Source organism: Quercus suber, unplaced genomic scaffold (genome assembly GCF_002906115.3).
Source record: "Quercus suber isolate HL8 unplaced genomic scaffold, Cork oak 2.0 scaffold_1169, whole genome shotgun sequence".
In the NCBI taxonomy this organism is placed as follows: domain Eukaryota; kingdom Viridiplantae; phylum Streptophyta; class Magnoliopsida; order Fagales; family Fagaceae; genus Quercus; species Quercus suber.
The window spans coordinates 59,624-73,295 of record NW_027070568.1 but is presented as its reverse complement, the minus strand read 5'-3'; the positions used below and the strand labels follow the sequence as shown (position 1 = coordinate 73,295).

Here is a 13,672-nt window from a genome sequence, read left to right as displayed (position 1 = left end):
TGAACCAACCATTAACATTAGGATGCATACCTTAAAGTGTCTATACTCTAATACTTGAAGGGAGTGGTTAAGTTATTTTATGTAATTTGTCTTTCTACTGCATAAACCGATGAGTTTGGAGGAAAGTTCCTCCAACCTACAATTGGCAACTGAAATGAGTATCCACATGTATTTTAGTTACATGACTGATTTAATAGTCATGTGACCTTTTTTAATGAATAATGTGATTTAGCACACGTGGATGATCTTATGACTTGCCATGTAATGGATTGTAGGAGGTTCCTTCAACTTGGTTTGGTGGAAGACTTTGTCCTAAAAATAATTCTTTCTAATTGTTTTGCTTTTTTGGAATGGTGAAATTAAAATTTACATGGTAAAACCTTTTCAGCAAAAATTAGAAAAAGACAGTTCTCTTGGACTTCTGGCCTTTAATTCTTGTTCATTTTTTGAATTTGTTAAAAAAAGCTAACATGTTTATTCATTTGACAGAGACTTTCAGGAGCATCTTTGCTAATACTGGCAAATAAGCAGGACATAAAAGGTGCCCTTACCCCAGAGGAGATTGCAAAAGTAAGGCTGCTAGCTGAAAACAACTTCTTGCATATATTGTCAAATATGGCCCTTGTTAGAACTTAGAATGCAAATTAAATATTGTAAACTTGACATTTGATTTCTCAATGACTCATAGTACATTTGTTGTCATCTTAAATCCTCAAGTTTGTTTTTTGTTTGTTTTTTATAGCCGTAGATTGTCTTCTAGCTATTCACAAATTTTCTGTACAGATGCTGTGTCCCTGGTGAAACTGGTTCTGTTGTATGAGTTCTTTTACTTTCTGTCAAAAAATCCGTGTGGAAAACTTTGCATACACTTAGACATAACTCATTTAATTGTGAATCCAATTTTGGAATCTGAGCATGAACTTAACGAATAAACACATTTATGCTGGATGTCTTTACATAGATGTCTGCATTTGGTGCATTATTCCATGTAATACATGTATCAATGCTTTTATATTTGTTTTTTCAAAAGAAGAATGTTATTCTATTATTCTATAATGATTTCCTTTTTTGGTAGAATCTAAAATGGTTATTGTCATACTTTAACAGGTATTGAACTTGGAAGCCATGGACAAAACCCGGCACTGGCAAATTGTGGGCTGTAGTGCATATACTGGTGAGGGGCTGCTTGAAGGATTTGATTGGTTGGTCCAGGATGTAGCCTCACGAATTTATGTGCTTGACTAATGCGTACTTGGGAGTCATTTTTCGTTGTGCGACAATATCAAAGCATTCATGGAAGCTAAAATGGATTTATTCTTGGCATATTTTCTGTCTAATGAGAGCATGTATATCTTTGTTTACCCAAATCATTATTCAATGCATGAGAAATTTCCAAATGTGACTATGGCAGCAAAGCAGAATTTTGGCGCCTTCTCTAGATAGACATCACACTGACAATCTATGAACACATATGGCATTTCGTTGAAATTTTCCAGTTTTCAACTCAACAAAACATGTATGCACTTTCCACTACTTTGCCCTAATAACATCTGGATGTTGTTTAAGAGTGTCATGGTACGGCACCAGAATTTTAACACAAAGGGCTCAGCTTATCAAATTAAAGTATGAAGATGGTAAGTAAACGAATTTGACCAAGTACTCGTGAAATGAGAAAACATCTATAGGTTAGTCATTCCTCTAGAAGGTTGGCAATAGGTAGGGCAACATTTTAATCCAGATAAAACCAGATATCCAAAAATGTATTTTTTTTTTTTTAACTAATGTTTTACCTGTGAATCTTGAATGATGTTTACACCTGAATGCTCAAATCTTGATATTTTTCAATTCAATTTATGATTAGCTGATGCTCTGGTTTTAACTTCCCTCAGCTTTGATAAACTCCTAGAAGTGTTCCCCATTTCCACATGGAGTAACCGGAGAGAGAATTCACGGATTGGTCATTCTTGCTCGTCACTGATGAGTCTTTTTACTCTCCTAAATGACAATAGGATCAAGAATTAGTTTGAAAACTCTTCCCACGAAATTACATGGAGATGTTTTATTATTATCTAATAACAACAAAAACAGTAGGAATAACGTCTTGAATTGAAGCAAAGTCTCCAAACTGATTCGGAGAAAGTTGGATCCAATATTGCAATGCTCTTAAACTAGTACAAGAAGCACCAGGCAAGAAGAATTCTCCATTCTTTGATTTGAACTCGGGCCAAACCCAGCTTTGCAAAATGAGGCCATAGTATGTCATACCATGGGTTACTATAAAACATTCTCCAACACTACTCATTCTCTTTGCGATCATTTTGATTTCTTTCCTTGCTTCTTCTTGATAACTTCATCAACGTACATTATACCCTTGCCTTTGTACACTTCAGGCGGCTTACAGCTACGAACAGCAGCAGCAAACTGGTGCACTCTATGCTTGTCAATTCCAGTGCAACAAATTACATTGTTTTTGAAGCAGAACACACGGACTGCTGGAGGAACAGTCAGTTCAACCTCATGGCTGTATCCCAATTTGAGAAATAAGAGGCGTCCTTCGGCTTCAGCTCTGGCTTTGTACCCAACACCCACAATCTTAAGAAAGCGAAAAAATTTGGCTTCCATTAAGATTAAAGTGAAACGATCACCTGAACTCTGAGAGATAAACAAGAGGTAGTTGTGAAGAAAATTTAAGCAAAAAAGTATTAGCCAAAGGAACCATAAATTATAACCTAAGAAGCAATATTTATGTTTTAGCATTTCAAAAATCTTTATTAAGAAAAAATAAGTTGGAATCTTGAAGGAACATATCTTTTCTTTCTAAAAGAGGTAGTAATAAGTAAAACAGCAAGCGCATTAAGCTTTCAAAGCCTTCTTTTTTTATCTTCTATCACTACTAAAGCAAGTAAGCATAATTTCATTTCAAAATGTAGAAACTGATTTAGATTTCTATTATTATGAAAACACTACGTATAAAACCCAATATCTTTTCCCAACTCTTCCTCAGAAAACAAACAGAGCATATGGTTTTGAACCTTTCTTCAAGGTCTTTGACTTCCATTTATACATGTTTAAAGCTGTATTGCCCTGTTTGATAGCTAAAATGATAAAATTCATTTTACTTTCCAAGAAAATTTCAGTCTCACATCACAAAAATGTTGGAAGTTAATCAAAATTGATTTCATCTCTTTTATTTTTTATTTTTTGATGAGTATCTCTTTTATTACTGTATCTTAGCATCCAATTTAGCATCAATCCAACACTAAATATTTAATGCCCTGTTTAAGCACCCAAATTTTGTAGAAAAAAACAACCCCTCCCCACCACCACCCCCCCCCCCCCTCCAAAAAAAAAAACCTTTTATGAAAAAACGAAGAAGGAAATCCTAAATTTCCATTTCCTTTCCCATGTATTCTCAACAACAAAAAATTACACACAGATTTAATAACCATGATGTACTTAACTCAGCCACAGCAAAAAATTTTACTTAGGGTGAGTATGTGCATTCATTCATTCGGCCTTCACGGCCATGTGCTTATACATGCCTTAGTTCCTAATCCATACTCAAAACCCCTCATAATTCACACTAAAACAACCACCTTTGAAGTTAACAATTCAACTCCAAAATTCTTAAAAAGTAATAATCAAATACATCCCCAACATAAACAGCAACAAAACCCCAAACTTCAAGCCATTCCCATCGGTTACGGCTTCATCTACACCCAATTCTTTAGCCCAAAAAAAAAAAAAAAGCAAAAACGACTTCCCAACAATCCACACACCTTTATTAGAACTGAATCCCTCATAATCCAAAAACGACTTCCCATCAATCGATAAACATAAGCGCTTCCATTGAGAAACTTTAGATATTATTTTGATTTTTATATCACTCTAAAATTCTGGGAGATTTATGTAATGTGAACAATTCTCTTTATACCAAAAAGAAATTTGTATTAGGCTTGTTTTAAAAATTATGTTCCTAAAACTGTAGTTGGTTATCAAATAAGCCTAGTCATGAACTAAAAATCAGAAGACAATTATGTAGCTCCTCGTTCGGATCAAACGGCCATGATTTCATAGGATAAGCAATTGGAAAGTAGAGAGAGAGAGAGCACAAAAAGGGAAGAGAGAGAAGGGTTGAGGCACACCTGAGTAGTTTTCAACGCACCAGATCAGAGCCGAGTACGTCGTCGTTCACCGGAAATGAAAATTACAACCCACTACTGTTGTTTTTACTATGTTTTCATTCATCCCCCCATGTCAAATATATTAGTCCCCCTGTTTGGTTGTAGGGGCTCGTAATCCGACCAAGTGCTTAGGGTCTTCTAGGGTCTGAATAACTATCCTTTTTTTTTTTTTTTTTGAATAACTATCTACTTCTTCTATTTATTTATTTAAATTTTATAATTTGATTTTTTACAATATGGAGCATGGGAGATTTAAACCATGATTTCCAACTTTTTATTTTTTTTATGAAGGATAACAAATAATGCTACTAATAACGAAACTACAAGCCTATTAGTAGTGGTAACAAAGTAAGTAATTACGTAATTCTAAGGCCATAGAAATTGAACAAGTAAGATTATTCTAAATACATTGAGATATTGTACTTTTATCATAATTGTTTAAATATTATTTAACATTTTATTTTTATAATGTTTTCTTCGAAGCAAATCAATTTATGAAAATTTTAAGCGATTACTTTGTAGAGGAGTGCAAAGAGCTAAAAAGAAATTCAGTAATTCTTTTTTTTTTGGCAGAAATATAATTCTAAGACTAGATATAAGGATTTTTTTGGCAGGGTGAGGGGGGCAACTGCCTCTCTTGTTCACTCCTTGGCTCCTCCATTGTTCCTGTGTATTATTTTATGTGCAAATCATTAACTTTGTCGTAACCTTTTAAGATTTTTTAGTTCGATACAAATCCTCTCATTTGTTTTGTTTTATGGAAAAATATAATTTTAAATTCCATGTAAAACAAAACCACAAAGAATTTCATATTACACTCAAAATCTTCAATGAATAAAATATGACACAATTAACAATTTATACATAAATCAATCCCACATGAGTTAAGTGTTACACTCAAAACTTTACGTGATTCGTGTCATATGAAGAAATCAAGATTAAAATCTCATGCAATAACTAAGTTATTGCACAAGATGTAATACCTATCTAAGACCGGGAACAAAAGTTAAAAAGTTAAATTTTTTTTTTTTCCGGTCATCCTCCGTTTATAGCCAAAAGAAGAAGAAGAAGAAGAAGGAAAAAAAAAAAAAAACCTTTTTCATTATTTTTTACAAAAAAAAAAAATGATATATCTTATAGGTAATTAATTGTATCCATCATGAACTTTTTTTAGAAATTTTTAGAAGTGGACTAAATTTTTTTTTTTTTTTGGATGAAATGGTCTAAATTTTAGATATGATTAAGACAGAGATAACATACCTTGAGGATATTCCTTATAATTAAGTTGTATCCATTATCCAATGATTTCTTTTTAATTGAGAAGTGAGAACTATTTTTCTTTTTAGAAGTCTTTTTAGAAATCTTTTAGTTGTAGGACTACAAATCTACAATAAAAGTAAACGTTACAATACACATGACAATTAGTGATGCTATCCACTCAACAAAGTTATGACTTAAAAACCCAACTTTTATTATGTTGTAAGTATACATGATAAGAAGGGTTTATAATGGGGTGATGGTAAAGCCAATGTGTTCCAGACTTACAGCTGAAAATTTAAATAGAACACTGGCTAAAAATTGATGGCCAAACGATCTGCAGTTAACAAGAAGAATGTGATGAAGACCACAACTTTGAAGTTTGAAATGATGGTTGAACATGTAACAGATTCAGCTCCAGCACGAAAGAAAGTTAGTATAGAACTACATTGCTACAACCACCCCAAGCTATAGGGCTTCCAGTATGACTTTTTCTGTGAGAGCTTTAGGAAGTCCCATCACGGTATCAGTTGTCCCTACCTGCCAAACATCAATCCTGAGTTAATCTCAGAAGAATTGCAGAAAGGCAAGTCTCAACTCATAGCATTTGGCAAGGGGAAATAATTTAAGGCATCAAACCCCTTGCATAGTTGCATATTATAATCAACTCAGAAATTCAAAACTTTAAGCCTCCTGATAGAGCAAACCAGGAACACTAGATAGAGGTGCCAATGCATGATAAACGAGAGAGCATAGCAAAAACTCCATTTGTTTGTTGACTTGAGAAGAACACGACAAATAAAAAACACATTTTAAAAAATCTTTGACAGAACAAAAGGAAGAAGTTTTTTAACTGGGGATAGGAACCACTGGTCTGGTATGTTCTTAGGAGTGGCTTAGGTGCCAAAAAGAATAGAATAGCCTGGTTCATGAGTCACTTGGCATCCATAGTTGTATGATGCCCAAAAACGGATTTTCTGAATGAAGTCTGTGCATGCATGTGCAAGTGAGTGTGTGTGTAAAGGAGAGATAGAGACAGAGAAAGAGCTCAGCTGACCACTGCTTCCACAAAAGGCAATGTCAGTGGATGTTCCAGCATCAAACCCCCAGCAGCATTGAGTGTAATTGCCTCCTCAATCTGAGCACACCTCATCCATTAAGAAAGAAGTCCATAACAATATCAGCTAAAAATGCTGTCAGGCAAAACGATCTGATAGCAAAGACAATGTGGATATTAAGAATTATACCAGGATATCAATTATGTCATCTGGTATGTTATAAAAATAAACCTGTACCACCACAAACACAAATATCAGTCTTCCAGGGCTAATTATAGAGTTATCTTCTCAAGGTAACAAAAATACTCAATTCAGATCCTCTAATTACCAAAAAAGAAGAAGGAAGCATTATGATGTCAGAACTTCAAATAAAAGAAGAAAAAAATTAACGATTATTTTTCTTCTTGAGCCCCCTCTCTCTCACTCTCTCTCCTCCAAGGGTGAGTGACACTTCCTATTCCCCTAGATAAAGGAGACTGATCACATGTGCTTAACCTCCTTAGTTTGAACATGTATCTAGGTAGATAGGATGAAAATAATGGGAACAAAATATTCTAAGGAGTACCAATGGCAATGGAATTTTTCAAATACTTCGTGTTCATAAAATTTTATTGTAAGGAGTACCAATGGCAATGAAGTAATCTTTTCTTTCAATAAAATTTTATTATTTATCAACCAATGGCAATGGTATTTTCATATTTAAAATAAATTCACTTTTAACATGTCCCAAGATCAGGTGGGCTTGAAATCATCTAATTGTCACTGATCAGGAAGAGGAAGCAAAAATATGAGTGCTAGCAAGCAATACCTCTGCTCTTTCCCATCCACCTTTTCTTTTTCCAGTCTTAAGATTGGTTACAAGAACAGATCCTACCACTGCTGCTTGACCACCAGAATATCCTGCAACCCAGAGGGAAGTGACTGTCAAATCCAGCTTAAGTTTAGAGAAAAGGTGAGAGTGAAGCCCATTAAGCAAACCTTTGATAAACTCCCGTGCTTCTTCCTTGCTGGATGGTTTTTCTCGGATTATCCCTTCATACACCACCACCTCAAAATCAATTAGATGGAGCAGTAAGAAACAACCTTCAATAAGCTCTACATACCAACCAATAGAAAAGGAAAAACACTCTATTAATAGCAGGCTACACTTCATAATCATAAATGCAAAGGATGTATAAGCTGTGAGAAATGAGAACATGCAAGCCCAAAACCCAGCAAGCTAATGCCTATATCAAGTATGGAAAAATCTATACAAAAGCGAGGGCACTTGTGCATGGTGTCTAGGAACAATTAACTGCCTGAATTGTTGTACATCCTCTGATCCTCATAACTTGGAAGTCATCACATATTGAACTTTGAGAAGATGGTCTACTGGATCATGTTTATAAGAAGATTATAATCACTAAAAGTGACTGCTATGTTTGACTATTAATTGATTGGGTGGTTAGCAATTAGGATCATGCAATCGTCAAATATTTACCAAGATATTCTATGAAGAACCTGTAAATTTGCGGTTTGGAAAAACTACATGAATACCAAGGAAGAACAGGTTGGAAACATATCTTCTTCTCAGCAGGGCCAGCCCAAGGCCTAGTTCACTTAAGCCTAGACCTAAGGCCCCCACTACAAAAGCTTCTACCCCTTCATAAAAAAGGCCTCATCCCCCATTATAAAAGGCCAAAAAAATTTAAAATGGTTGCACACCTTCTTGTCATTAGTGATGTTAGAGATATTAGAACTTTTACTAAAGGCTTACAAACTGACTGTCACCAATAAAAAAGAAAAAGAAATTAAACATTCATTATTTAGGTTGTTGAAGTTCATGTCATTGCCACATCAATTTGTGAAAATTTTTTAGTAAAATTTGTAATAGCTTTTGCATTTTCATTTTCTAATATCTAACAACGCCTTCAAAATATGAGACCAATAGAAACATAACCCAATTGAAACCCTAAACTGTTTGGAAAATAAAATGTTGTACATGTGTTAAATCATCAATGATAATTAATCTCCTTTGATAGTTTCAGACTGTAATTTTTATAATCTAATATCCAGTATCTGCAGTAAATAAAAAGGAATCAAAGAATACTGTATCTGCAGTAATTAACAGTGTTGCATGAGCATCCTCTTCAAATTGACTAGTATGTTGGAGCCTTGATAAAATGGCATCTGCCTAAGAAGAAATTCAAGATAAGAAGGTTCAATAAGATGTTTTATCATAGAAGTTCAAAAGACAAACCATATTATCAAAATCAAAGAATCATAGGGAACACATAATGTTTCCAAGATGAAACTATGGGACAGAAATGTAAACTGAATTACAGGAGCAAGCGAGTAATCACGTATACAAAAGCTGACTTCAAACACGTAGGGTCAAAATGACTAGTTGCTCTCTCTCTCAGAGTTGATGTTTTAGTGCTGAAAGACACCAAAGAAATTTTTCTCTGCTCTTTTGTACAACCCACCAGAATTTATTCCAATTTCTATTTGAAGTTATTCTATTTTTTAAGTTGCTCCCAAACACAAATGCTGAACTTTAATTATAAGTTTAAGCTAGTTGAATTGCAATGCTAGTATTCTTATTCTCATATAAGTTTGAATCAAGGATCTTGTTTCTTACAGTTAATAATATCTTTCCTTGGAGCATGTCTGCAGATGATATTATTTAAAATCCTCAATCATAGTTCAAAGGCCAATTAAGATCTTGGACTGACATATAGATATCCCCATGGATACAAGTTACCTATGGCCTGTCTCACATAGTTTTATCATTAAGTATGCAAACTGATGCATCAAATTAATACCAAGTTAAATGTTTGCAATGTGTAAAGTTTACAATTCCTAGTTATGCGCTACAAGCTCACCCAAAAGAATCAAGTATATCAAAATAATCACTAGTGAAGCATGTGTTACTTGCAGTCTAAAGAAGTACAGACACTCTATCACTAGTGAAGCATGTGTTACTTGCAGTCTAAAGAAGTACAGACACTCTACCATCCCTAGTGTGCAGTGTTGCATGTGTCCATGTTGGACACGCCGGGGACACTCCTACATGTGTTTCCTCAATGTTGCAGGGAGGATTTTTTTTTTTTTTTTTTAAATTCATTTGATTTTTAGAGATGTTTTTAAAAAAAATTATAATTGTTATTTATTTTGAAATTTTAAAATATATTTAATTAATTATTGTATTCCTACTATGCCGTGTCCTATTTTTTCAAGAATTTCCATATGTCTATGTCACGTGACGTGTCCAAGTCATGTATGTGTCCGTGTCCATGCTTCTTAGCTCACAGTGCATCCATCAAATATTCAGCAGCGAAAGATAGCTAACAATTGATAAGTAATACCTTTGCTTCAGCTAGAGCCATTACCAAATCTTCTGGCTTTTCCCTCCTAATCTCTTTCTCATCTATGTCTGCAATCTAATTTAAGCCAAGATAATAATCCTTTAAAGCTCCATTCTAATCACAAATAACAAAAAGCTAGTGTTTTCACAAATATAACTCTACCATCACTGTAAACTCATATCCCATCTCGGCCAAAATTTGTCTGCGGGCCATGGATGATGAACCCAATATTATCTGTCCCAAAAAAACATATCACATCCACGTTTTCATGGCACAAATTTACATTACTAGTAACAAACCAAGTGAAAACAAAAAAAGAAAAAAAAAAGGTAAAAAGAAATATGCTGATTGTGATAAATACTGTTGCTCATTATAGCCATTTGAAGAATACTATGTACTATGTATCGATCTCAAAAAAGAAAAAGAATACTATGTATCATCATTACAGAAGCTATATAACTTTTTGCAACAGAAACAGTATTTAAACTTTTTGCAATGGTTTTTTTTTTTCCTAGTCTAATATTTTTGTATGATAATAACTAAATAAGTAGAGAAGAGAAATAGAGCTAAGCAACAATTAGCAAAAGCTAAGCAACAATTAGCAAAAAAGTACATGTAAAATAATGTACCTTAAATGTTGAACTGTTTGTCGTAGCCATTCCTCTCTATTTGCTTTCACGCTACGCTTGTAGTTGTTGATGAGCTGTGAGTGCTCTACAGTCACCCGTTACAAAAGAGTAAAGCAGTTCTTTTTTTTTTTTTTTTCTTTTTTTTTAAATGGTTCATATACTTCTAACGGCGATTTCTATGTAAAGTATTGGGCCTTGGGCTGGGCCCAATACCCAAGAATCACGATTGAGTGGGATACCATGTCGTTTTTCTTTTTCTTTTTTTGTTTTTTTACGACGACGCGTAGTTTTTTTTTTTTTTTTTTTTCGTACGGTAAAATAAAAAGGTTGCAGCTTACCTTCCTCCCCAAGTGTTAACTGTTACCTTCCTCCCCACTCAAAGAAAATTTTTTCAAACCCTTCTTGTAGAGCAAGGCACTTCCTCCAGTATAAAAATAACCTAGTGTACTAAACGGTATTGATCAATATTTTCTTTTTCAATTTCTTTGTGCTTGTGTTGCTTCGTGTCTATCAAGGTAAGTTTCATGTGCTTCCCTTCATTGGATCTTGAATATGTCTCCTTATTTATTGCTAATTTTTAGTATTACTATACAAATTTTGAAAACTATTTCTTTTGTTTCATCTACACGGATTCAGATTACTTTGGGACATATGTTCTACTATGTACTAGGTGTTTGTGTCAAAAATTGTTAGCCTCAGTTGTGACGTCTTAGGTGATTTGTAATTGAATCCTGTGCTTGAATCTGTAATTTGATTTTAATTTAATTTATATATTGTTGTTTGTGACCAATTTTTTACTAGCTTTGCTTGCTAGGCTTATGCCTTAAATCTGCGGATAGTATAAAACAGTGTCTTACAAATTGAACAACCATTAGGCGATAAGCTTAAAAAAGAAAAAGAAAAATAGATGATAAGTTGTAACTGTCAACTGTCATACTGTGGAGTACAATTAGGTTTTGATTTTTTTATGACATTGTGGTATGATTTGTGATTCTTAATAAGAATCATTCTCTTCAGGAAAATAATATTTCCATTGATTATTTTTGTGGCTAGCAAATAACTGTTTATATAATCTTCCTATAAGGTGTTAGCAAGGATGGGATCAAACAACAGCCATGCTCAACAGATATCATCTCCACTACCCATCTCGGTTGTTGAGTTACCAGCTCCAACCGGGACTTATTGTCAAGGAGAGAATTGTGAGAGTGGCAGCTATCTGGCCTGTCTGAAGGATCGATTTCACAAATTTATCCACGCTTCTAAGGACGAACACAAAGCTTGCTTCAACAAGTACATTGAGAAGGTAAGTTCGTATGTATAAGAAAAGGAGAGAGAGAGCTTTTTTTTTTTTTTTTTTTTTTCGTACGGTAAAATAAAAAGGTTGCAGCTTACCTTCCTCCCCAAGTGTTAACTGTTACCTTCCTCCCCACTCAAAGAAAATTTTTTCAAACCCTTCTTGTAGAGCAAGGCACTTCCTCCAGTATAAAAATAACCTAGTGTACTAAACGGTATTGATCAATATTTTCTTTTTCAATTTCTTTGTGCTTGTGTTGCTTCGTGTCTATCAAGGTAAGTTTCATGTGCTTCCCTTCATTGGATCTTGAATATGTCTCCTTATTTATTGCTAATTTTTAGTATTACTATACAAATTTTGAAAACTATTTCTTTTGTTTCATCTACACGGATTCAGATTACTTTGGGACATATGTTCTACTATGTACTAGGTGTTTGTGTCAAAAATTGTTAGCCTCAGTTGTGACGTCTTAGGTGATTTGTAATTGAATCCTGTGCTTGAATCTGTAATTTGATTTTAATTTAATTTATATATTGTTGTTTGTGACCAATTTTTTACTAGCTTTGCTTGCTAGGCTTATGCCTTAAATCTGCGGATAGTATAAAACAGTGTCTTACAAATTGAACAACCATTAGGCGATAAGCTTAAAAAAGAAAAAGAAAAATAGATGATAAGTTGTAACTGTCAACTGTCATACTGTGGAGTACAATTAGGTTTTGATTTTTTTATGACATTGTGGTATGATTTGTGATTCTTAATAAGAATCATTCTCTTCAGGAAAATAATATTTCCATTGATTATTTTTGTGGCTAGCAAATAACTGTTTATATAATCTTCCTATAAGGTGTTAGCAAGGATGGGATCAAACAACAGCCATGCTCAACAGATATCATCTCCACTACCCATCTCGGTTGTTGAGTTACCAGCTCCAACCGGGACTTATTGTCAAGGAGAGAATTGTGAGAGTGGCAGCTATCTGGCCTGTCTGAAGGATCGATTTCACAAATTTATCCACGCTTCTAAGGACGAACACAAAGCTTGCTTCAACAAGTACATTGAGAAGGTAAGTTCGTATGTATAAGAAAAGGAGAGAGAGAGCTAACTTTGACATATATATAACTGTCATCCAAAATTTATTTGTCAATGATTTGCATATTGTTGTGACTTTTGAGCTAACTTCTATTTGTTTTGGCACAAAACAGATAACTGGAATGAGAACAATTCTCGGAGCAAAGACTCCTGACTCAAGTGCAGTTCGAAGTTCCTTCCAATCTCCTTCAAGAAACTGAGACAACATGGACATTTTGCATTCACATCTGGATTAATAGTATTTAATTACAGACAAATAATCTTTTGTTTTTTTTTTTTTTGTCCTGAACCAGATATGTAAATTTAGTTTTCAACTTAGCATCTAGAGAGATTATGTTTTCGGCATGATTTTAGAATATAAGACTGGAATGAGTTTATTGTTTGATTAGTAGCATGTGGGTGCATTTGATTTTTAATATTAGGTGAGATTGTTTAATTTATTTATATGGTCTGACAAAGCTAATTTCCTGGTGAATTCTAGTCATTACAATTTTTATTTGAAGGACTAATTCAGAAAAAAGAAAGAAAGATTGATCTGTTATAGTGATATAAATCATGCATACTTTAGTTTGATGACTAATTGAGTAAGAAAAGAGAGTAAATATGCAAGCACAAATGTGATGGATCATCCTTGTACATGTAGTAGAGAACAAAGTCTATTACACTCAAGAAAAAATATTAGGAAGAGTGAGAATTATCAATGAATAGTACGTGGTAAATGGTAGATCTACTTTTAGAGGAAAATAGTACTGGTCTGAGGTCTCTACTGATGCCTATAGTTCCTCATTCGAGCTTTAAGTTCTTCAGCCTGCAG

The 13,672-nt window shown here is 33.9% G+C and overlaps 3 protein-coding genes and 1 long non-coding RNA gene across 5 annotated transcripts; 2 read left to right on the top strand and 2 right to left on the bottom strand.

Moving 5' to 3' along the window:
* Positions 1 to 489: 489 nt before the first annotated feature.
* Positions 490 to 1,397, top strand: LOC111998837 (ADP-ribosylation factor-like protein 2; the record flags this gene model as incomplete). Its single annotated transcript, XM_065769465.1, is given in 2 exon segments — positions 490 to 570; positions 1,108 to 1,397. Coding segments are annotated over 2 exon segments (219 nt in total), but the record flags the coding sequence as incomplete, so codon positions are not given.
* A 621-nt stretch (positions 1,398 to 2,018) lies between these two features.
* LOC111998851 (large ribosomal subunit protein uL6m) lies at positions 2,019 to 4,276 on the bottom strand. Its single transcript, XM_024030961.2, has 2 exons — positions 4,146 to 4,276; positions 2,019 to 2,652 (listed from the first exon to the last, which is right to left on the bottom strand). Exon 2 carries the CDS (start codon positions 2,620 to 2,622, stop codon positions 2,314 to 2,316), a length of 309 nt encoding a protein of 102 aa, XP_023886729.1. The 5' UTR covers positions 2,623 to 2,652; positions 4,146 to 4,276; the 3' UTR covers positions 2,019 to 2,313.
* Positions 4,277 to 5,631: 1,355 nt separating this feature from the next.
* Positions 5,632 to 10,785, bottom strand: LOC111998848 (uncharacterized). Of its 2 annotated transcripts, XM_024030957.2 has the most exons (9): positions 10,476 to 10,785; positions 10,009 to 10,080; positions 9,847 to 9,921; positions 8,589 to 8,672; positions 7,478 to 7,547; positions 7,308 to 7,399; positions 6,689 to 6,730; positions 6,499 to 6,579; positions 5,632 to 5,981 (listed from the first exon to the last, which is right to left on the bottom strand). In XM_024030957.2, the coding sequence occupies exons 1-9, from the start codon at positions 10,503 to 10,505 to the stop codon at positions 5,910 to 5,912; spliced, it is 618 nt and encodes a 205-aa protein (XP_023886725.1). In that variant the 5' UTR covers positions 10,506 to 10,785; the 3' UTR covers positions 5,632 to 5,909. The 2 variants fall into 2 exon arrangements, with proteins under 2 accessions (XP_023886725.1, XP_023886726.1); XM_024030958.2 differs by lacking the exon at positions 10,009 to 10,080.
* Positions 10,786 to 11,858: 1,073 nt separating this feature from the next.
* Positions 11,859 to 13,300, top strand: LOC111998846 (uncharacterized). Its single transcript, XR_002881510.2, has 3 exons — positions 11,859 to 12,044; positions 12,614 to 12,832; positions 12,972 to 13,300. It is a non-coding gene; the product is annotated as an uncharacterized LOC111998846 (long non-coding RNA).
* Positions 13,301 to 13,672: the final 372 nt, after the last annotated feature.